The sequence below is a fragment of the Salvelinus namaycush genome, chromosome 21, assembly GCF_016432855.1.
Source record: "Salvelinus namaycush isolate Seneca chromosome 21, SaNama_1.0, whole genome shotgun sequence".
Taxonomy (NCBI): Eukaryota; Metazoa; Chordata; class Actinopteri; order Salmoniformes; family Salmonidae; genus Salvelinus; species Salvelinus namaycush.
Window position 1 is genome coordinate 46,334,228 of NC_052327.1, and position 22,627 is coordinate 46,356,854.

Consider the following 22,627-nt stretch of genomic DNA (forward strand, 5'->3'; position numbering starts at 1 on the left):
GTCCACTTCAATCTAACCTCTGTGGTAAAATGACAATTGTGCTACTTTCTCCATCAGGCCTCACAACAGAGATGCTAACCTCAGCATTAGCGAGCCAAGTCAGAGCTAAAGGGATTGTGCTGTTGTGATTGATTAGTGGTTAGCTTAATGGCCTGGCAGCATTAGCGCGGTATGACTATTATGGCTGGGTTCACTGTGTTCTACATTGGTGGGATCTCCTCAAGGCCTTTGACTAAGCTACTGTCAACACTGAGCTGCTGCTGAATGCTAGCTAACTAGCTAACAATGCAGGCAGCAAGCTCTCGGGTAGTCTAAATCTGTCAGTCTCAGTCAATCTGTTGGCTGTACAGGGAGTTGAGGAAGAGAATGGGAACTTTGATAATAATTAGCCATGGACTCCTGCCTGCTACAGTGAATGTCGGTGAGTGTGTTTAAGTAGGTATAGGTAAAGCTAGCCCCACCCTGGTGTTACCCTGACAGGTCGGATCCTGTCCATGTGCATAGTGGATGAGCACAGGTTTAAAGTTTAACCTCTTGTTAGGAGCAATTTGAGGGATTTGGAGTTTCTTGACTTGTGAAAACATGCGTTTTTGCATGTGAAGGTAAAATTGCGAGTGAAGGTTGTGTGTGTGTGTGTGTGTGTGTGTGTGTGTGTGTGTGTGTGTGTGTGTGTGTGTGTGTGTGTGTGTGTGTGTGTGTGTGTGTGTGTGTGTGTGTGTGTGTGTGTGTGTGTGTGTGTGTGTGTGTGTGCTTGGACAGGTGTTCTTTCTTTTTTTACTGCAGGTAAAGTATAAGTGTGTGTTACTGTGTGTGAGTCATTATGTGTCATTGTGTGCGTCACCATGAAGCCAGTGGTTGTGGGCAGATGGCAGGGCTGCATATGCTTTACTGAGCGTGTGCACAATGCTCTGCAGGCTCCTCTGGGAAAGGTCCCATGTCTCATCTCACATCCTCTCTCTCCCTTCCCCTTTCTCCCCTCGGTCTCCACAGGTCACCAAGGGGACTATATGACCACAAGGTAAGACACTACCACGCTCTCTCTCTCCCTCACACACTAACCTCTTAGGTTTTAATAAGACCCTTTCTGTCTATATTTAGCTGTCCCTATTCAGTTCTTTGAAAACGTATCCCCATAAGTAAAAGTCAGTGTACTCTTCCTTGCGAATGCCATTTCTCTTTATTCTCCTACAGTAAAATGACCAACGATATCTAGACAAATATATATTTCCACTGGTTTGTAAAGAAAATTGAAGTTTGCCACTTGAAAAGTTCTCACTTATCACTGTGTGCAGAGTAGAACAATCCCTACTGTACTTGAGCTATTATCAAACTGCTGACCCTGGAGAAGAGAGACCAGATGGTACTGCTCTAGACTCCCCAGGGTTTGAATTTGCCATATGCCCAGCATGGTATGGCCTGGTAATATTGTCCCCTTCCAAGAGCCTCAACCCTCTTGCTCTGTCGCTTTCTCTCTCGCTGTCTTTCTAGCTCTCGCTCTCGCTCTATCTCTTTTTCTCTTTTTCTCTCTTTCTCTTTTTCTCTCTCGCTCTTTCTCTTTTTCTCTCTCTTTCTCTCTTTCTCTCTCTTTCTTTCTCTCTATCTCTTTCTTTCTCTCTCTTTTTCTCTCTCTCTTTCAATTCAATTCAATTTGCTTTATTGGCATGATGTAACAATGTACATATTGCCAAAGCTTACTTTGGATATTTACAATATTAAAATAATAAGAACCATACATTGAACAATAACAATAAGCATACAGTAGAGGACATTTCCCTGTCAGACACTGTCCCTCAACTTATGGCAGGCAGCAATGTAGTGCGCTGCCAACCCACCGCTCTCTGCGTCCTCCCCCAACAGGACAGGTACCCTATTCTCATCAGAGAGGTCTTTGAAACCTTGAATAAGGGTTTCAAATTTGGGGAAATGATACTCTCTAATTGTTTTATTTATTTTTTAACATTTTGCCGGGAAATGCAGTTAGCCACGGTGTACTGTCAATTTAGGGACAGATAGCACTGCATTTTGCTTTGTGCTTGTGTTTCCCAATAAGCAATGTAGTTTTGTTTTGACTGTGTTGTAATTTGGTTTATTCTGATTGATTGGATGTTCTGGTCCTGAGGCTTCAGTGTATTAGTAGGACAGGTTTGTGAACTCAGCCCCAGGACCAGCTGAATGAGGGGACTCTTTTCTTTGCTCAGCTCTTGATATTGCAGGGCTTGGTAATGATATGAGAGGGGGTCAAAGTATTTTAGATGTTTCCAAAACTTAATTGCTCTTTTTCGTGTTATTATTATTAGTGGATATTGGCCTAATTCTGCCCTGCATGCATTGTTTGTAGTTTTCCTCTGGACATGTAAGATAATCTTACAGAACTCTGCATGCAGGGTTTCAATGGGGTGTTTGTCCCATTTGGTAAAATCTTGTTTTGCAAGTGGACCCCACACCTCGCTGCCATAAAGTGCAATTGGTTCAATGACACATTCAGTTAGTTTTAGCCAAATTTGAATAGGTATTTCAATTTGAATTTGTATTTTAATGGCGTAGAATGCCCTGCTTGCTTTCTCTCTCAGTTCATTCACTGCATCATTAAGGTGTCCAGTTGAGCTTATTTTTAAACCTAAGTAATTGTAGTGTGTGCAGTACTCTATATATTTTGTACCAATTGAGGACTTTGGTCTAATTCCCTGAGATCTGGATCTTCTCTGGAAAATCATTATTTTAGTCTTTTTGGGGTTTACTGGGTGACAGCAGGCATAGGTCATCTGCGAAGAGTAGGCATTTAACCTCTGAATTGTGGAGACTAACCACTCTTTTGCCATTTGCCTGAATATATAGTTGATGTTTTTTACTGCTAGATTGATGCCTTCTTTACTGTGAGTGAATGTGGTGTCCAGAAAGTGTTTGGATATTTTGGTTCCAGGTTGCTTTCTGGTATTCTTCTGTGCTGTTTTGGACCCATCTGTATGAATTTCAGATTTTTCCCAGCTTACTGGGCTGTGGATGTGTGGTTGTTTCCATGTCTGTTCTTTTGAGGAACAATGTAATTTGTCTGTGATCAGACAGAGATGTTAGTGGCTTGACAGTGAATGAGCTGATAGAGAAAGGGTCAATGTCTATAATCATATAGTCTACTGTGCTGTTGCCAAGAGGTGAGCAATAGGTGAATCTCCCCAAAGAGTACCCCTGTAACCTACCATTGACAAAGTACAGACCCAGGCTTCGACAGAGCTGCAACAGATCCCTTCCGTTTTTGTTGATGGTGCTGTCACTGTTGTTTCTATGGGGGAGATGAAGACAGTTAGAAACAGTATGGCCTGTAATAAAGCTGTCCCCTCGTGTGCTCGTTAGATCAGGTAGTGTTCCTGTGCGCGCATTTGTGTCCCCACAGATGAGCACATTTCCCTGGGCCTGGAAATGGCACGTGTCTTCCTCAAGGGTGGGGAAGATCTCCTCTGAGTAATATGGGGATTCTGAGGGTGGGATATATATTGCACAAAGGCACACATCTTTTTCTGTCAATACAAGTAATTTTTTCAGTTTTAACCAAATGTGATAAACTCAGCAGAAGAAACATCCCTTTTTCAGGACCCTGTCTTTCAAAGATAATTTGTAAAAATCCAAATAACTTCACAGATCTTCATTGTAAAGGGTTTAAACACTGTTTCCCATGCTTGTTCAATGAACAATAAACAATTAATGATCATGCAACTGTGGAACGGTTGTTAAGACACTAACAGCTTACAGACGGTAGGCAATTAAGGTCACAGTTATGAAAACTTAGGACACTAAAGAGGCCTTTCTACTGACTCTGAAAAACATCAAAAGAAAGATGCCCAGGGTCCCTGCTCATCTGCGTGAACGTGCCTCAGACATGCTGCAAGGAGGTATGAGAACTGCAGATGTGGCCAGGGCAATAAATTGCAATGGAAATGACTGTGAGACGCCTACGACGGCGCTACAGGGAGACAGGACGGACAGCTGATCGTCCTCGCAATGGCAGACCACGTGTAACAACACCTGCACAGGATCGGTACATCCGAACATCACACTTGCGGTACAGGTACAGGATGGCAACAACTGCCTGAGTTAAACCAGGAACGCACAATCCCTCCATCAGTGCTCAGACTGTCCGCATCAGGCTGAGAGAGGCTGGACTGAGGACTTGTAGGCCTGTTGTAAGGCAGGTCCTCACCAGACATCACCGGCAACAATGTTGCCTATAGGCACAAACCCACCGTCGCTGGACCAGACAGGACTGGCAAAAAGTGCTCTTCACTGACGAGTCGCGGTTTTGTCTCACCAGCGGTGATGGTACTGCAGTACTTAATGCAGCTGGTGGCCACTACAGATACTGACTGTTACTTTTGATTTTGACCCCCTCTTTGTTCAGGGACATATTATTCCATTTCTGTTAGTCACATGTCTGTGGAACTTGTTAAGTTTATGTCTCTATTGTTGAATCTTGTTATGTTCATACTAATATTTACACATGTTAAGTTTGCTGAAAATAAACGCAGTTGACAGTGAGAGGATGTTTCTTTTTTTGCTGAGTTTATATATTCCTATTCATTGAACAAGAAAACTGTTTGTACAATATGTGTGTGCATGCATGCGTCCTTGAGTGTGCGTGTTTAGTGTAGATGTATTGGAGGAGCTGTTTAATCTCAGTCAATCCTACAGGGTTCTCCTGTCCTCTGACGACATCTGCGTAGCTGCACTGGTCCTGCTTTTGGGCCCTGTGGAGTGGAGGGGGGCCAGGTCTGGTCCGTGGTGCTTTCTTTCTGGTCTGGTAGTGGTCTGGTAGGGGTCTCTGGGTGGTCCTCTGTCCAGTGAGGCATGGGGTGTTTGTCTACCAAGTGCCACCTCCTTTAGAGACTTGGCAAACATCCCTACTGTCTGCTTCCTCAGGTGGGAGTGGTACAGATGCTCTGTGGTGATTGTTGGGTGGTGAGCAACGTGCACGTTCGGGAGTAGGCCACGCCCTCTGGTGATGTCAGCGTTGACTTTCTGAATGGTACGGGGATGAAAGTCTTTGCGATGCAGCAGAGTGGAGATGGTGATGTGGGAGTTGGGGAACCGCTCAGAGGCCCTCTCTGCTACTCTGTTGACCAGGCTGCCTACTCTCTCCTGCTCCTCTCGCAGGTTTTTGGTGCCGGTTTGAATAATAATGTGGCCTGGTGTGCCAAAGTCAGGCTGGGACAGGATGTGGAGTGCATCCTGCGTTTTTGGGCACCATATTTTGGACACCTTGTGGTGGGGGAAGAGTTTATCCTCTTGGATGAATTTCCCATTTGAGTCAATGAGGATGGCCACCTCAGTGGGTTTTACCAGAGTAGTGGGTTTACGGTCTGTTGCTGGAGTACACAGGACCTGTGTACAAGGAGAGGTGTGTGGGGGTGTGTCTGTAGTAGGTGTCCCCATGTGAGCCTCCTTGTTGACTGGGGGTGTGGGTAAAGGTTTGTCGGTATGGGGGGGATTGTGGGTAAAGGTGGGTCAGTGGGGTTGTTAGGGGTGGTGAGGGGCTGCAGCTTCTCTCTAGGAGGCTCTACAGTCTGCTCTCTGTGCTGCAGCACCCTCTTGATGACAGACAACTCCTTTGCCATCTCCTCCTTTACCTGCACCAGCTCTCTCCTCATGGTGGCCTTTACCTCCTCAAGCGCTGTGGTAAGGCTCTCTCCTCATGGTGGCCTTTAATCAAGTTTATTTTTTTATATAGCCCTTCGTACATCAGCTAATATCTCAAAGTGCTGTACAGAAACCCAGCCTAAAACCCCAAACAGCAAGCAATGCAGGTGTAGAAGCACGGTGGCTAGGAAAAACTCCCTAGAAAGGCCAAAACCTAGGAAGAAACCTAGAGAGGAACCAGGCTATGAGGGGTGGCCAGTCCTCTTCTGGCTGTGCCGGGTGGAGATTATAACAGAACTATGCCAAGATGTTCAAAATGTTCATAAGTGACAAGCATGGTCAAATAATAATCATGAATAATTTTCAGTTGGCTTTTCATAGCCGATCATTAAGAGTTGAAAACAGCCTTTACCTCCTCAAGCGCTGTCGTAGCTCCTGGACAGAGTTCTTAACCTGGTCCTGCACTGGTTGATCTGGTCCTGTAGAAGCTCTGTGTCTGGGCTCGAGGTGGTGTAGCTGAGGAGCTGCTCCTTTAGCTCAGTAACCCATACCTCTAACAGAGCCAGCCTCTCTCAGCAGGCTGATGGTAGTGTAGTCTTGGCTTTGGTGGTTGTAGGCAGGCAGGGGGAGGATAGACCTGTTGTGTGGGTGTAGTTCTGGGCCTGGGTTCCTGCTGTTGGGGTGCCTGAGGTGAGGTGAGAGGTCGGGTGCTGGCCTTGGCTTTTTTTGTTTCCGCTATCTTTGTTAGGGTGGGGAAGTCCTGCACAACAGAGCTAAGTGCAGCCTCACTGCCCTGGACCATGACAGTACTGGTCTTTATGCCCTGGACCATGACAGTGCCGTTCTGATACATGTTTACCGGCAGAAACCTGTTTTCCTGGTGCTTATCGCTGTACTCAAAAATGTGGATTTGCCTTCCCTTGCAGATGCCTATCTTTGTGGTATAGCTGAAATGCCTGGTTACAGCTGTATGCCAGGCAGTAGTGTGGTCTGTGTAAAATAACTGTGTAACAGTCCTGTTGTATGAGCAGTCAGCAAAGAGAGTTTCCGGGTTCTCCCTCAGAATTCTGTGTTTAAAATTGATTCTTCCCTTCTTTGATTTGATTTCTGCTGGAAATTCAAAAAAGGGTGGGAGTCTATGTCTCTGCTGCTGCTGGTTCTGCTAGCTCTGCCTGTGGACTTGTTGCTATGGTTATCACCAGTAAACAGTTGGAGATAGAAGTAAGCTAGCTGACAGATTTGAATTTGTCTAGCTAGCACGATTAAGATTGGTCTTTTAACTCACTCTGTAAATTTTTTCCTACGGTGTTGATTTTCAGTTGTACAATTTGATTACCTATACATTTTTTGCTAGTTTAATCGTGTTAATCTCACTCTTAACAACTAGAAAGTTAGAACAAGTCAGGAGCTGTTCTTCTGCATGACCTCTCTCTCTCTCTCTCTATCTCTTTCTATCGCTCTTTCTCTCTCTCTATCTCTCTTTCTATCGCTCTCTTTCTTTATCTTTCTCTCTCTCTCTCTCGCCCTCTTTCTCCCTCTCTCTCACTCTTTCTCTGGCACTCGCTCTCACTCTTTCTCTGGCGCTCACTCTCTCTCTCTCTCTCTCTCTCTCTCTCTCTCTCTCTCTCTCCTTCGCTCTTGCTCATTCGCTCTCTCTCTCACTCGCCCTCTCGCTTTCTCTCGCTCACTCTCCCTCACTCTCTCTCTCGCTCTCTTTCGCTCTTTCACGCTCTCTTTCTATCTCACTCTCGCGCTCTCTTTCTCTCGCCCTCTCTTTCTTTCTATCTATCTCTCTTTCTATTGCTCGCTCTCTCTCTTTCTGTATGCTGGGAGTGTTAGGTGCATGCTGGGAATTATGTGAGTGCGAGGGTTGTGTAGAGTTAGATATCTTGGTTTTTCTTTTACGTTTCTTTTTCTTGGTGCTATCTTTTTTTTTCTTCCTATGCATGATTAAGGTTATCATTATTTTTATTTAGTTGTTGTGGTAGAATTAAGTATATTGTTTTTCATGTCGAAATTACCCTGGTTTTGGTGGGTGGTCACTTCGGCACGGCTTTAGGTGTGTTACTGAAGCTACTGTCACGGTGGAGGAGTTTCTGGTTGCCGTAGGAGAGAAGGTAGGATATGAGGATGTTGTTTATGCGTCACGGATGAATAAAGCGGTGGTGGTCTTTCTTAAAGAAGAGCGCCTTGTAGATTGTATGCTTGAGTATGGCGTACTTCTTAAAGGAATGTTTATTCAAGTTACGGCACTTTTTTCTCCGTCAACAAGGGTAATGATTTCGAATGTACCGCCGTTTATACCCAATGAGCTATTGGAGCGCGAGTTATTGCGGTTTGGGAAGTTCGCAAGTTCAATTAAGATTGTCCCGTTGGGTTGCAAACACCTGGCATTGAAACAGGTTATGTCGTTTTGGCGACAGGTGTTTGTTTTTGGACTCACCGGAGCCGACTTTGGAGTTATTGTTTAAAGTCAAGTATGACAACCGATTGTATATGGCTTATGCTAGTACGGGTAGTCAACAGTGTTTTGAGTGTGGGGATGTTGGCCATAAGCGATATGCTTGACCGAAAAGGGAGAAGGCAGAGGGAGGGGCGCAGGTGGTCCTCGTAACGCCTGGACCCACTGATGTAGGGAGAGGTGGGCCGACAGCGGTAGAGCAGCCACAAGCACCTGTTGCTGAGGAACAAGTTGTCCGTGTTAAGGGCACGGAGTTGCAACTTGTACCAGAGGGAAATGTTATGCAGCAGAAAAATATTGTTGTAGAAGGTAAGGATGGATCTGAAGAGCCATTTCCTCAGACTGGTGAGGAGGTGCCCAGTACGAGTGCTGGGGTACAGGAGGGGGTTCATGTAGAGATAATCTCTCAGGTAGTGGAGGAGATGCCTGGTACGAGTGATGGGCTGCAAAGTGGGGAGTGTTGAGAGGGATGTGGTAGAAGGGAGTCAGGGGTCTGTGGCCTCAGCTGAGGAGGATCAGGAGAAGGATATGGATATCTCTATTGATAAGATAGCAGCTGGTGATGACTCAATTTACAATCTAGAGGAGGTAAATGAGTTCCTGGATCAGTCTTTTGGGAAATCTGTCAAATTGGCAGATTTGTTTTGATGTTGATAAGTTTGTGAGGTCAGCTGTGATGTTACAGAAGATGGTGGGGTTAGACCAGCTGAGTGAGAAGAAGCGTTTTCGCTTGAGGAAATTTGTTGCTGCTGTCACAGCAGACTTTGGGGGTTTATCTGGGCTCTGATGTATTTCAGAAAAAGAACTGGGAGGGTGTAGTGGAGAAAGTGTGTGCCAGACTGTCAAGGTTGAAATGGGTGCTACCCCAGCTGTCTTATAGGGGAAGGGTACTGGTAGCTAATAATCTTGCTGCTTCTACCCTGTGGCACAGACTAATGATTTTGCAGCCACTGGGGGGTCTGATACAAGAGCTTCTGAGGACCCTTGTCAATTTCTTCTGGTCTGGACAACACTGGATTAAAGCTGCAGCCCTGTACCTGCCACTGCACGAGGGTGGGCAAGGCCTGGTGGACATTTCTTCCAGGATCATGGCTTTCCGACTTCAAGCAGCCCAGAGACTGTTGTACAGTGACGGTTCTAGCTGGGTCGACACAGCCTACACATTGATGAGGAGAGCGGGCTGTTTGGGCTTAGACAAGCACCCTTTCCTCTTAAAGCCGGAGGGGGGTGATTTGTCTGGCCTGACTCCATTTTATGAGTCTGTTATGCAGGCTTGGAGAGTTCTTGTCAAGTCCCGTAAGGCCGGCATGCCACCAGGGATGTGGCTTTTTGAAGAGCCTCTTTTTTACAATCCTGCCATCCAGTCCCGTGTTCTGGGTTCAGCCAGCCTACGTTCATGCCTGTTAAGCGTGGGGTGTACTAAGCTGGGTCATCTGATGCAGAGCAGGAGCAGATCGTTGGAGGAGCTGGGAGAAAGAGCGGAGATCCGGTCATCTCGCCTACTGAGGAAGGTCGTAGCTGAGGTCTGTGACTCCTTGCCAGTTCTTCATCGTCAGTATGTGACTGACACTTCCAATTCTGATCAGTGGAAGGAGGGTCTGGATTATGTGTTCCCTGCACTGATTGTTAGTGCTGCGGCGTGGTCATTCGAGGAGGACGTGGGGATGCTGCTTTCCTTCGATACCCCAGAGCTGGGGGAGTTCAAGGAGGTGGGAAAGAAGGCCCTGTACAAAATGTGTGTAAAAGTGTCCCATGCCTCTTCCCTGGAAGGGGTAAAATCGACGAGGTGGGCGGGTGTGTTTGGTCCAGGTGCATCCCCAAAAGGCTGTTGGCGGTCTTTATACAAACTGCCTATTGAAAAAAGGACAGCTGACCTCCAATGGAGGATAATACATGGAGCCATAGCCACCAATATGCATCTGGTACACCTGGATCCGACAGTTGGGGAAGGGTGTCCATTCTGTGCTGAGTCTGAAACTCTGGCACATCTGTTTTTACAGTGTCCCAGGTTGGTCGGGATGATTGACTTGATCACTTCTTGGTTCTCAGCTTTGGGAGAGGTTTTCTCTTCCCAACAGTTTATATTTGGGCTAAACTACAGGTTTAGTCGAAGGGGTGTAGGTATTTTGCTTAATTTTGTGTTAGGGGCAGCTAAATTAGCAATATGGAAGACCCAAAAGAACAGTATTTGGGGACAGGGGTCTGTGGATGTGGTGGGAATGCTAGAGGGAATGTTGGCAGCGAGACTGAGGGTTGAGTTTGCCTATTACAAACTGGTTAACAATATTGATCTGTTTTTGAGTATATGGGGTATTCAGAGTCTGTTGTGTTTAGTTACTGTGGAGGAGGATTTGGTGCTGTGTTTTTAATTGATGTGTAACTATGGTTTTGTATGAGTTTTTATAGTTTTGTGGGTTCCCAGACCCAATAAAGATTATTTAAAACTCACTCTCTCTCCCTCTTTTGCTCTCTCTCTCTCTCTTTCTCTCTTTCTCTTTCTCTCTTTCTCTCTCGCTCTTTTTCTCCCTCTTTCTCTTGCTCGCTCGCTCGCTCTCTCTCTCACGCTTGCTCGCTCTCTCTCTTTCTATCTCTCTTTCTCTTACTCTCGCGCTCTCTTTCTCTCTTTATCTCTTTCTATCTCACTCTCTTTCTCTCTTTCTCTCTTTCTCTCTTTCTATCTCACTCTCACCCTTCTTTCTCTCTTTCTATCTCACTCTCTTTCTCTCTTTCTCTCTTTCTCTCTTTCTCTCTTTCTATCTCTCTTTCTATCACTCTCTCTCGCTCTGGGTTGCAGAATGGTTCTGAATCTCTCCCCCCTTTGAATTTTCTCTCACAGGGAGAGAAAGAGGGAGAAATACTGTATTGCATGCAAATGCACTTTGTGTTAGTATCAAGATCAAAGGCTCTTGGGAGGAAATATTTGAGGTTGATTCTATGAAAATTCTCTCTACTTGTTTTGAAACACAGTCTAATACAGTCGTACTACACCAGCTCTGACGCTCGTCGGATGTGGCAGGGCCTGTTACAGACTACAAAGGGAAGCACACCCAAGAGCTGCCCAGTGACACGAGCCTACCGGACGAGCTAAACTACTTCTGTGCTCGCTTCGAGGCAAATAACACTGAAACAGGCATGAGAGCACCTGTGTGATCACGCTCTCCGCAGCCGATGTGAGTAAGACCTTTAGACAGGTCAACATTCACAGGGCCGCAGGGCCAGAAGGATTACCAGAATGTGTACTGCGAGCATGCGCTGACCAACTAGCAAGTGTCTTCACTGACATTTTCAACCTCTCCCTGTCCGAGTCTGTAATACCAACATGTTTTAAGCAGACCATCATAGTACCTGTGCCCAAGAACACTAAGGTAACATGTCTAAATGACTACCGACCCGTAGCACTCACGTCTGTAGCCATGAAGTGCTTTGAAAGGCTGGTCATGGCTCACATCAACACCATCATCCCAGAAACCCTAGACCCACTCCGATTTGCATACCGCCCCAACAGATCCACAGATGATGCAGTCTCTATTGCACTCCACACTTCCCTTTCCCACCTGGACAAAAGGAACACCTATGTGAGAATGGTATTCGTTGACTACAGCTCAGCGTTCAACACCATAGTGCCCTCAAAGCTCATCAGCAGGTTGAAAGCTTCCAGTTCCTTGCTGTCCACATCACCAACAAACTATCATGATCCAAGCACACAATGACAGGTTTTGTCGTGCCCTCTTCACGACTATTTCCCCTCAGGAGACTGAAAAGATTCGGCATGGGTCCTCAGATCCTCAAAAGGTTCTACAGCTGCACCATCGAGAGCATCCTGATTGGCTGCATCACTGCCTGGTATGGCAACTGCTCGGCCTCTGACCGCAAGGCACTACAGAGGGTAGTGCGAACGGCCCAGTACGTCACTGGGGCCAAGCTTCCTGCCATCCAGGACCTCTATACCAGGCGGTGTCAGAAGAAGGCCCTAAAAATTGTCAGACTCCAGCCACCCTAGTCATAGACTGTTCTCCCTGCTATCACACAGCAAGCGGTACCGGAGCATCAAGTCTAGATCCAAGAGGCTTCGAGTCAACATGCTACCCAGACTATTTGCATTGCCCCCCCTCCCCTCTCCACACCACTGCCACTCTCTGTTGTCATCTATGCGTAGTCACCTTAAGTAACTCTACCTACATGTACATACTACCTCAACTAACCGGTGCCCCCGCACATTGACTCTGTACCGGCACCCCCCTGTATATATAGTTTTTTTGTATTTTTTACTGCTGCTCTTTAAATACTTGACGCTTTTATGAAACAACTTACTCCAGTTACTAATAAGCACGCACCCATTAAGAAAATTACTGTAAAAACTGCACTACACTATGAAACAAAGATAAATTATATAAAGAATGATAGTAAAAAGCTTTGGGGCACCTTAAAATACATTTTGGAAAAAATCAGATGGCTCATTCATCACAAAGCCCACTGATATTGCTAACTACTTTAATTACTTTTTCATTGGCAAGGTAAGCAAACTTAGGGATGACATGCCAGCTACAAACGTTGACACTACACATCCAAGTATATCGGACCAAGTTATGAAAGACAAGAATTGTACTTTTTTTTTGTCCATCAACAATGACAAGCCACCAGGGTCTAATGAAAATTACTGAGGATAATAGCAGACGATATTGCCACTCCTATTTGCCACATCTTCAATTTAAGCCTACTAGAGAGCGTGTGCCCTCAGGCCTGGAGAGAAGCTAAAGTAATTCCTCTACCCAAGAATAGTAAAGCCCCCTTTACTGGCTCAAATAGCCGACCAATCAGCCTGTTACCAACCCTTAGTAAACTTCTGGAAACCAGATACAATGCTATTTTACAGTAAACAAATTGACAACAGAATTTCAGCATACTTATAGGAAAGGACACTCAACAAGCACAGCACTTACACAAATGACTGATGATTGGCTGAGAGAAATTGATGACAAAATGATTGTGGGCGCTGTCTTGTTAGACTTCAGTGCAGCTTTTGACATTATTGATCATAGTTTGCTGCTGGAAAAACGTGTGTGTTATGGCTTTACACCCCCTGCTATAATGTGGATAAAGAGTTACTTGTCTAACAGAACACAGAGGGTGTTCTTTAATGGAAGCCTATCACATATAATCCAGTTAGAATCAGGAATTCCCCAGGGTAGCTGTTTAGGCCCCTTGCTGTTTTCAATTTTTACTAACGACATGCCACTGACTTTGAGTAAAGCCATAGTTTATATGTATGCGGATGATTCAACACTTTACACGTCAGCTACTATAGCGATTGAAATGACTGCAACACTCAACAAAGAGTTGCAGTTAGTTTCAGAGTGGGTGGCAAGGAATAAGTTAGCCCTAAATATTTCTAAAACTGAAAGCATTGTATTTGGAAAAAACACTCACTAAACCCTAAACCTCAACTAAATATTGTAATGAATAATGTGGAAATTGAGCAATTTGGGGTGACTAAACTGCTTGGAGTAACACTAGATTGGAAACTGTCTGGATTGGAAACATATTGATGCAGTAGAAACATATTGATGCAGTAGTAGCCAAGATGGGAAGAAGTCTGTCTATAATAAAGCGATGCTCTGCCTTCTTAACAACACTATCAACAAGGCAGGTCTTACAGGCCCTAGTTTTGTCGCACCTTGACTACTGTTCAGTCGTGTGGTCAGGTGCCACAAAAAAGGACTTAGGAAAATTGCAATTGGCTCAGAACAGGGCAGCACGGCTGGCCCTTGGATGTACACAGAGAGCTAATATTAATTATATGCTTGTCAATCTCTCCTGGATGAAAGTGGAGGAGAGATTGACTTCATCACTACTTTTATTTATGAGAGGTATTGCCATGTTGAATGCACCGAGCTGTCTGTCTAAACTACTGGCACACAGCTCGGACACCCATGCATACCCCACAAGACAAGCCACAATAGGTCTCTTCACAGTCCCCAAATCCAGAACAGACTATGGGAGGCACACAGTACTACATAGAGCCATGACTACATGGAACTCTATTTCACATCGAGTAACTAACGCAAGCAGTAAAATTTGATTTAAAAAACAGATAAAAAAACACCTTATGGAACAGCGGGGACTGTGAAGCAACACAAACATTGGCACAGACACATGCATACACACACATACGATAACATAGGCACTATACATACACATGGATTTAGTACTGTAGATATGTGGTAGTGGTGGAGTAGGGGCCTGAGGACACACAGTGTGTTGTGAAATCTGTGAATGTATTGTAATGTTTTAAAATTGTATAACCTGCCTTCATTTTTCTGGACCCCAGGAAGAGTAGCTGATGTTTTGGATATCAAACCCTCTATCTAATAATCTCTCTCTAGGAGATGGTGACAGACTAATGGGGATATCAAACCATCTAATAATCTCTCTCTAGGAGATGGTGACAGACTAGTGTGGATATCAAACCCTCTATCTAATAATCTCTCTCTAGGAGATGGTGACAGACTAATGGGGATATCAAACCATCTATCTAATAATCTCTCTCTAGGAGATGGTGACAGACTAGTGTGGATATCAAACCCTCTATCTAATAATCTCTCTCTAGGAGATGGTGACAGACTAGTGTGGATATCAAACCATCTAATAATCTCTCTCTAGGAGATGGTGACAGACTAATGGGGATATCAAACCCTCCATCTAATAATCTCTCTCTAGGAGATGGTGACAGACTAGTGTGGATATCAAACCCTCTATCTAATAATCTTTCTCTAGGAGATGGTGACAGACTAGTGGGGATATCAAACCATCTAATAATCTCTCTCTAGGAGATGGTGACAGACTAATGGGGATATCAAACCATCTAATAATCTCTCTCTAGGAGATGGTGACAGACTAGTGAGGATATCAAACCATCTAAAAATCTCTCTCTAGGAGATGGTGACAGACTAATGGGGATATCAAACCCTCTATCTAATAATCTCTCTCTAGGAGATGGTGACAGACTAGTGTGGATATCAAACCCTCTATCTAATAATCTCTCTCTAGGAGATGGTGACAGACTAGTGGGGATATCAAACCATCTAATAATCTCTCTCTAGGAGATGGTGACAGACTAATGGGGATATCAAACCATCTAATAATCTCTCTCTAGGAGATGGTGACAGACTAGTGTGGATATCAAACCCTCTATCTAAAAATCTCTCTCTATGAGATGGTGACAGACTAGTGTGGATATCAAACCCTCTATCTAATAATCTCTCTCTAGGAGATGGTGACAGACTAATGGGGATATCAAACCATCTAATAATCTCTCTCTAGGAGATGGTGACAGACTAGTGGGGATATCAGGATTCGGGCCCAGCATCATCTCACGACTAACACTCAAACTCACAGGACAGGCTGGGTGACACCATACACGACTTCACAACACAAGAAGTCACTTTTGTGTGATAGTTTAGGATTGTTCACATTTGCGTGCGTAGTTTGTCTGAAATCTCAGATGTCAGATTTTTTTACTTCGGACATTGGTGAGTTCAGACAAACTGTGTATGTTCATGGTGGGAGATTTCTCTAACACAGTCTCCATTTTCCAGGCCTCCCAATGTGCCGCCCAAACCTCACAGTGGCACAAATAGGAGGGCTAGGCCCCGCTCGGTCTTTAACGTTAAGTTGTTTAATGGCAATCTGGAGTCCTTTGTCAAGGTACTGGTCAAGTCTGGCCTTGGACTGCTACCGACCGTCTCCCCGACCGTTTCCATAATAATGACCGTAACTCAACCACTCACACTTTGTCTTTTTCCTGGGGTTCGATCATTAGGCTGACCACACCAGTCAGGGATTTTATCTTTTCGTTTCTCTCTGTAGTCTCAAACGTTGGGGAAGCACAGGGGCGGCATTGCTACTGACAGAGTGCGTCCAGGGAAGGAGGTATGATGGCAGAGCAGAGGGCACACTAGCACAGTGGAGGGGGATGAAGGGGGAGGGTGGGGGGAAGGAGGACGGGATGGAGGGAAGATGTTTGTCTCCATCTTTCCCCCGAGTCACTGCTGTCAGCTAGGGCATTGGTATTCCTCCCTATTTCTCTCTCTTCCTTCTCTCTCTTCTCTGGCTGGTATGAAAGCAGCCATTGTCAGCAGGATATATGTGACAGCCAGGGGATGGTGGCCAGAGCGATAAGGAATCCACCACCTCCCCACAATGCCCTGCTGCTTCCCCTGCGTTTGACGCCAGCTCTGTTCTCAGTGTGTGGGGGGTGAGGGCTGGGCTTTGGTACTGTAGCTGGCTGCTGTGGTGATTTAATCTGGGTTTCACCTCTTTCTCGCTCTCTCTGCTTCCTTCTACGCTTCCTCGTAGCCGCGGACGACGGAACTCGCACGCCAGACACCAGGTAGAGTGGAGACACTGTGGAGTGGAGAGGGACCCGTCCCTACTGCTACCTGTCTGTCTGTCAGGGCCGGGGTGATAACAGTATTGCCATACTCGTTAGTATCGTGGCAAGGAAACAAAACACGAAGCGGGTTTAACTTCTTTAGGAATACCTCCCTAATGTTGGAAACAAACATCATTATGTTGTCATCCAGAGTCACATTTATTTATTTTGCAAGCTATAGCACACAATATTTTACATACAATAGTTTGGTCTGCTTTGTGTTTTCATTTTTGCCATGGAAAAAATATTGCGATACTGGTATTGTCACAGTCTTACTGTCTATGCTGACTTCCTATCTCTGTCTGTCTCTCTTTTTCTGCCCCGAACATGCCCTCCACTTCCTGTCTGTGATAATCTTTCACCCGTTTGTGTTGATGTGCAATACTAACTCCCTGGAGGTTTGCTCTGACAGACTGAAGTGCTCACATCTATAGATGTCATTTTATTGACATCGTTATTCATATATTCCTGTGCCAGGGTTACAACTGGATTATGAAGTACAATTTGAACTGTACCCTATTAATTGAAAATGTACCCTATACTTACAATTTGGTTTAGATTACATTGTAAAATTCGTAGAATTCCCAACACTTATTTCAGACCTTGCAACATTTACATTGACAGATATTGAATTCCTCCCAACATAGTCTGTCTTGCTTAGTCCTCAGCTATAGAACATTGGTACCCGGTGGTTCCTGGAATCCCGGCATGGTTGATGTGTTTAGGGCCATGTGTCTACTCCCCCTGGGTGAAAACCGATCCACAACATTATTAGAAGCATGTAAGAGTTCTCTGCCTCAGCAGGGAGCTAGCAGCTGGTACTTCGGCCAAGTGTACTCTGGAGTGCAGCTCTTGTACCCTTCTACTGAGGGAGGGAGGGAGGAATGTGTTCTCTGTAAAGGGACAGCTCCTCTCTCACTCTCCTCTTTTCTCACTCTTCCTCCTCTCTCTCCACTCCATATGGAGTGTGTGGTAGTGGCTCTGTTACATAACCTCACATCCCTTATCAGTGTCCCAAGTGTGCTCTCAAGTGTTGACGTAACACAATAAAACAAGAAAAAGAGGCCATGTTTAGTACCACTGAAGCCCCATTGAGTTGTATTGGCTAAGAGAAACCCTTTGCACGGGCCTGTCAACGTAGTCAATGAGTCACTACGGTAGATCTTGTGATCTATAAAAATCATTGAGGCATTGTGAGAGACTGGACTGGGCATGAATGGTTCTGCAGCTGCAAAACTTTAGTCTGTCTCTGTAGACCTTCAGTATGATCATTGGTAACACTTTACTGTAGTCCCTTATATGCATATGGCAGATGTTATATTATCATATGTAGTTATTATAAAGGCTTTATGAATGCATACATAAGGGTGGCTACAGTAAAATGTCACCGGTCATTTCTCCCTTCACCCATTAAGTATAAGAATGGAGGCATGCATTTCGAAAAAAAATAAGCATGTAAAGACTGAATGATATAATGTATTTGAGGTCAGAATGAGCCGTCTGTTAATATGACATGTCCTTCCTCTCATTGTGAAGGACTCTGGACAAGCTATTCCCCGTGTGGTGGAGAGCTGTGTTCGATTCATCAATCTCTATGGTGAGCTGGTCATCCATCTATTACTTGTATTTGTTTTGCGACAGCTATGATTTTCTCTCCTTTTCTCACCTCTTGCAGGCCAATTAAGTGTAACAGTCCAAAATGACTGTGTGGTGCTAAATCTTCTCCCCTGGTCAAGGGTAACATTGCGGCAATTTCAGTGTTAATTGTCTGTGTGTTTCCATTCTTCCCGTGTCCGTGTTAAAATCCGTTCCATTTTAGTCACAGTCATGGGAAAGACTATGCAGATGCATCTTGTTTACAGCATCTGTCCATGCAGCCAATGGGATGCAACACACACACACACACTCCCTTCACGCACACTGTCAAATAGGTTAGTTAGACTATCACTGTGAGACGCATTAATAAAACTCCAACAAAACACGTCGGCTTAAATTTTTGAAGGCGTGACGCTAATGACCTCTCTGTGTTTTGCGGACACCGGCGACGTCTTACTGGGGCAGCCGTCTCTAGCGGGGAAGACCCTGACTAATTAAGTTACGAACTGACCTCTCTCCTTATTAAATGCTAATCCTGGCTGGAGGGCACTTTAGTAAGACTTGGTTGCGGTCTCTCTCCCTCATTAATTATCTTTAATTGGGAAACTGAAGGGCAAGAGGAATGGGATGTGGCCTTTAGTTGGGACTTAAACTGGCTTTTCTTTTTGCACTGGTGGTCTTTTATAATGGCTGCCTGTCACAATGGACTAAACGTGTGTGTCTACCTTTCTGTTTCACCTCTCTCTCTCTCTCTCGGGTCTGTACTTCTCTCTCCCCTCTGCCATTCTTTGTTCCCTGCAGGCCTTCAACATCAAGGGATATTCCGTGTGTCCGGGTCTCAGATGGAAATCAATGACATCAAGAACTCATTCGAGAGAGGTACTGTAGGATGTTCTGTTACTGTAAGGTACTGTAGGATGTTCTGTTACTGTAAGGTACTGTAGGATGTTATGTTACTGTAAGGTACTGTAGGATGTTATGTTACTGTAAGGTACTGTAGGATGTTCTGTTACTGTAAGGTACTGTAGGATGTTCTGTTACTGTAAGGTACTGTAGGATGTTATGTTACTGTAAGGTACTGTAGGATGTTCTGTTACTGTAAGGTACTGTAGGATGTTCTGTTACTGTAAGGTACTGTAGGATGTTATGTTACTGTAAGGTACTGTAGGATGTTATGTTACTGTAAGGTACTGTAGGATGTTATGTTACTGTAAGGTACTGTAGGATGTTCTGTTACTGTAAGGTACTGTAGGATGTTCTGTTACTGTAAGGTACTGTAGGATGTTATGTTACTGTAAGGTACTGTAGGATGTTATGTTACTGTAAGGTACTGTAGGATGTTCTGTTACTGTAAGGTACTGTAGGATGTTATGTTACTGTAAGGTACTGTAGGATGTTATGTTACTGTAAGGTACTGTAGGATGTTATGTTACTGTAAGGTACTGTAGGATGTTCTGTTACTGTAAGGTACTGTAGGATGTTATGTTACTGTAAGGTACTGTAGGATGTTCTGTTACTGTAAGGTACTGTAGGATGTTCTGTTACTGTAAGGTACTGTAGGATGTTATGTTACTGTAAGGTACTGTAGGATGTTATGTTACTGTAAGGTACTGTAGGATGTTCTGTTACTGTAAGGTACTGTAGGATGTTATGTTACTGTAAGGTACTGTAGGATGTTATGTTACTGTAAGGTACTGTAGGATGTTCTGTTACTGTAAGGTACTGTAGGATGTTCTGTTACTGTAAGGTACTGTAGGATGTTCTGTTACTGTAAGGTACTGTAGGATGTTCTGTTACTGTAAGGTACTGTAGGATGTTCTGTTACTGTAAGGTACTGTAGGATGTTATGTTACTGTAAGGTACTGTAGGATGTTCTGTTACTGTAAGGTACTGTAGGATGTTATGTTACTGTAAGGTACTGTAGGATGTTCTGTTACTGTAAGGTACTGTAGGATGTTCTGTTACTGTAAGGTACTGTAGGATGTTCTGTTACTGTAAGGTACTGTAGGATGTTCTGTTACTGTAAGGTACTGTAGGATGTTATGTTACTGTAAGGTACTGTAGGATGTTATGTTACTGTAAGGTACTGTAGGATGTTATGTTACTGTAAGGTACTGTAGGATGTTATGTTACTGTAAGGTACTGTAGGATGTTCTGTTACTGTAAGGTACTGTAGGATGTTCTGTTACTGTAAGGTACTGTAGGATGTTCTGTTACTGTAAGGTACTGTAGGATGTTATGTTACTGTAAGGTACTGTAGGATGTTCTGTTACTGTAAGGTACTGTAGGATGTTCTGTTACTGTAAGGTACTGTAGGATGTTCTGTTACTGTAAGGTACTGTAGGATGTTATGTTACTGTAAGGTACTGTAGGATGTTATGTTACTGTAAGGTACTGTAGGATGTTAACATATTATTGTACAGTCAGCCCAATACTTTTATACTGTCCAGGATTGACAGTTCAGTCAGTCAAATTACACTTCACACATTTGATACCATCAGTGGATTGCAGCACATAGGGACAGAAGGAAAAGCAAACACAGGAAATCAATGATATAGTTCATTTGAGCTGTAGAATATGACTTTGCTTAATTGCTAGTTAATTTTCTGTTTTGAGATAATTAGTTGACACTGGAAAGAACTTAAGCTAATGAAAGAAGCAGAAACATTGACATGTTTACAATGTACCCTGGTCAAATGGGCACTGCTTGTTTGTAAGTTTCAAACTTCCTTCTAGTCAGGGGAAATGTAATGATTGCCTGCATACAACACCCTCACATACACTTATCGATCTCCCAGGTAACGACCCATTGACAGATGAAGAGAATAACCACGACATCAACTCGGTTGCCGGGGTTCTTAAACTCTACTTTCGGGGCCTGGAGAAATCCCTCTTGCCCAAGGAAAGATTTAATGACCTCCTCTCCTGCGTCAGTAAGTACCTCTGCTTGACGTTGTCTCTGGACCAGCACAGCTGGGGGTGCTACATTATAATAAACACACGCAAGCATGTACAAACACACAGACGCGCGCACACCCACACATATTATGGGCAAATGTGCAAAGTTGAACTTAATGTCTTCATATTCAATGGAAGTGTATACATTGTGACTTACATGCCCTCTAGGAGCCATGTAAGTCATTAGTTGGTGTTCACATACCCTCCACAGGTCAACTCTTAATGTCCCACTATGGGGAAATCATCACAAACATCATAGCTACTACTTACTCTTCTGTGGTGTGTTCATCAGTAGCATTGTGTTATCCCGTCTTTGTGCTTGGAGGTGAATAGTACCACTTTGTGTTGTTGACTGTCTTCTCCACTGACTAGAGCATTCATGTGGTGAGCTAGGACACAAAGCTCACCATACAGCCTGGTGTTGGGTAATGAAAAGTATAAACGCACAACTACAGTAGTGTTTACATCAAACCATACAGTGACGAGTTCACTACTCTGTCACAGACGGCCATGTTGTTCTCTTACTGTAACGGCAGTGTGACACGGTCTTGCATAGTTCAGTCCGCTCTTTGTGGGACTCGCTCTGACATTTTATAAGATGTCATGTGGGGGCTTTGGGGGGGGACTAGTGGAGTAGCCACTGTTGTTCAAGTACAATGGACTGGCTAGTGTGGGTCACGTACTGTACACAATGTTTGCCGTAATGCCTTTGGTGTGTGTGAGAATGGGGGGGGGGGGGGGGGGATTCTGTGTGTGTATGTGAGCGAGGGATATGGCATTGGTTTACATTGTGCAGTCAGTGTGTGAGTGATGGGGATTCCCTGTTGTCTACATTCTCAGGCTTCACATACCAGCACTTGGAGAGTGGGCCTCTTGCCCAGCCACCAGTCTCCATATTAATAAAACCCTCCACTCCTTTCAGAATGAGCCAGATATTTAGCACAGTATCACCTTTACTTTAAATGGTTGGCTCACTGGGCACTGGGTAAACACATTTATCTAGGTACAGAACGTTGTCTATCTTTTTGACAGTGCTGCATTTGAACTTTAACTTGGTCTTTGTTGTACAGTTGCAAATGCCTGTGTAGTCTGTCTATGGTCTTTTCATTTGAGATTCACAACGAGTGGGCTGGGGTGATTGTGAGGAGGGGGGGGGGGGGGGGGGGGGGGTGACTGTTCTTTAAATAGCATCCATCTGAAGTGTTCAGGAACCATGCAGAAAGAAACCGAGTTAAGTACTCATGTAAGATGAATAACATCACAAGTATTCCCAAAAGCCAACTCCCAGATGGCCCAAACTCGTTTCACGGAGACAGCACTATTTCAGGCAGCCATCGTTGTCGTCAATGAAAAAATGAAATGGGCTGCTTTGGAACGGAGGAGTTGGGCGGATTCGAGTGAAACAGATCAGTGCTCCACCATTTGTGATCGTTCTGAGATGAGACCAAAGGGATGTTTTGTGAGATGCTTTGTCCTTGATAATTATAGCAGTAGTGACAAAAATAGTTTAAAATGCCAAAGATCATTTTCTCTGGCTGACTAGAGAGAGACCGAGA

General features: G+C 44.5%; 1 protein-coding gene across 1 annotated transcript in view; it reads left to right on the forward strand.

Moving 5' to 3' along the window:
* The window catches only part of LOC120065930 (SLIT-ROBO Rho GTPase-activating protein 1-like), a 162,285-nt gene that overhangs the window by 109,514 nt on the left and 30,144 nt on the right, over positions 1–22,627 (forward strand). Inside the window, exons 11-15 of the mRNA XM_039016971.1 lie at positions 991–1,018; positions 15,682–15,790; positions 18,054–18,114; positions 18,915–18,992; positions 20,912–21,046. Of these exons, the coding sequence (XP_038872899.1) occupies positions 991–1,018; positions 15,682–15,790; positions 18,054–18,114; positions 18,915–18,992; positions 20,912–21,046 (411 nt within the window). The remainder of the gene's footprint in view (positions 1–990; positions 1,019–15,681; positions 15,791–18,053; positions 18,115–18,914; positions 18,993–20,911; positions 21,047–22,627) is intronic.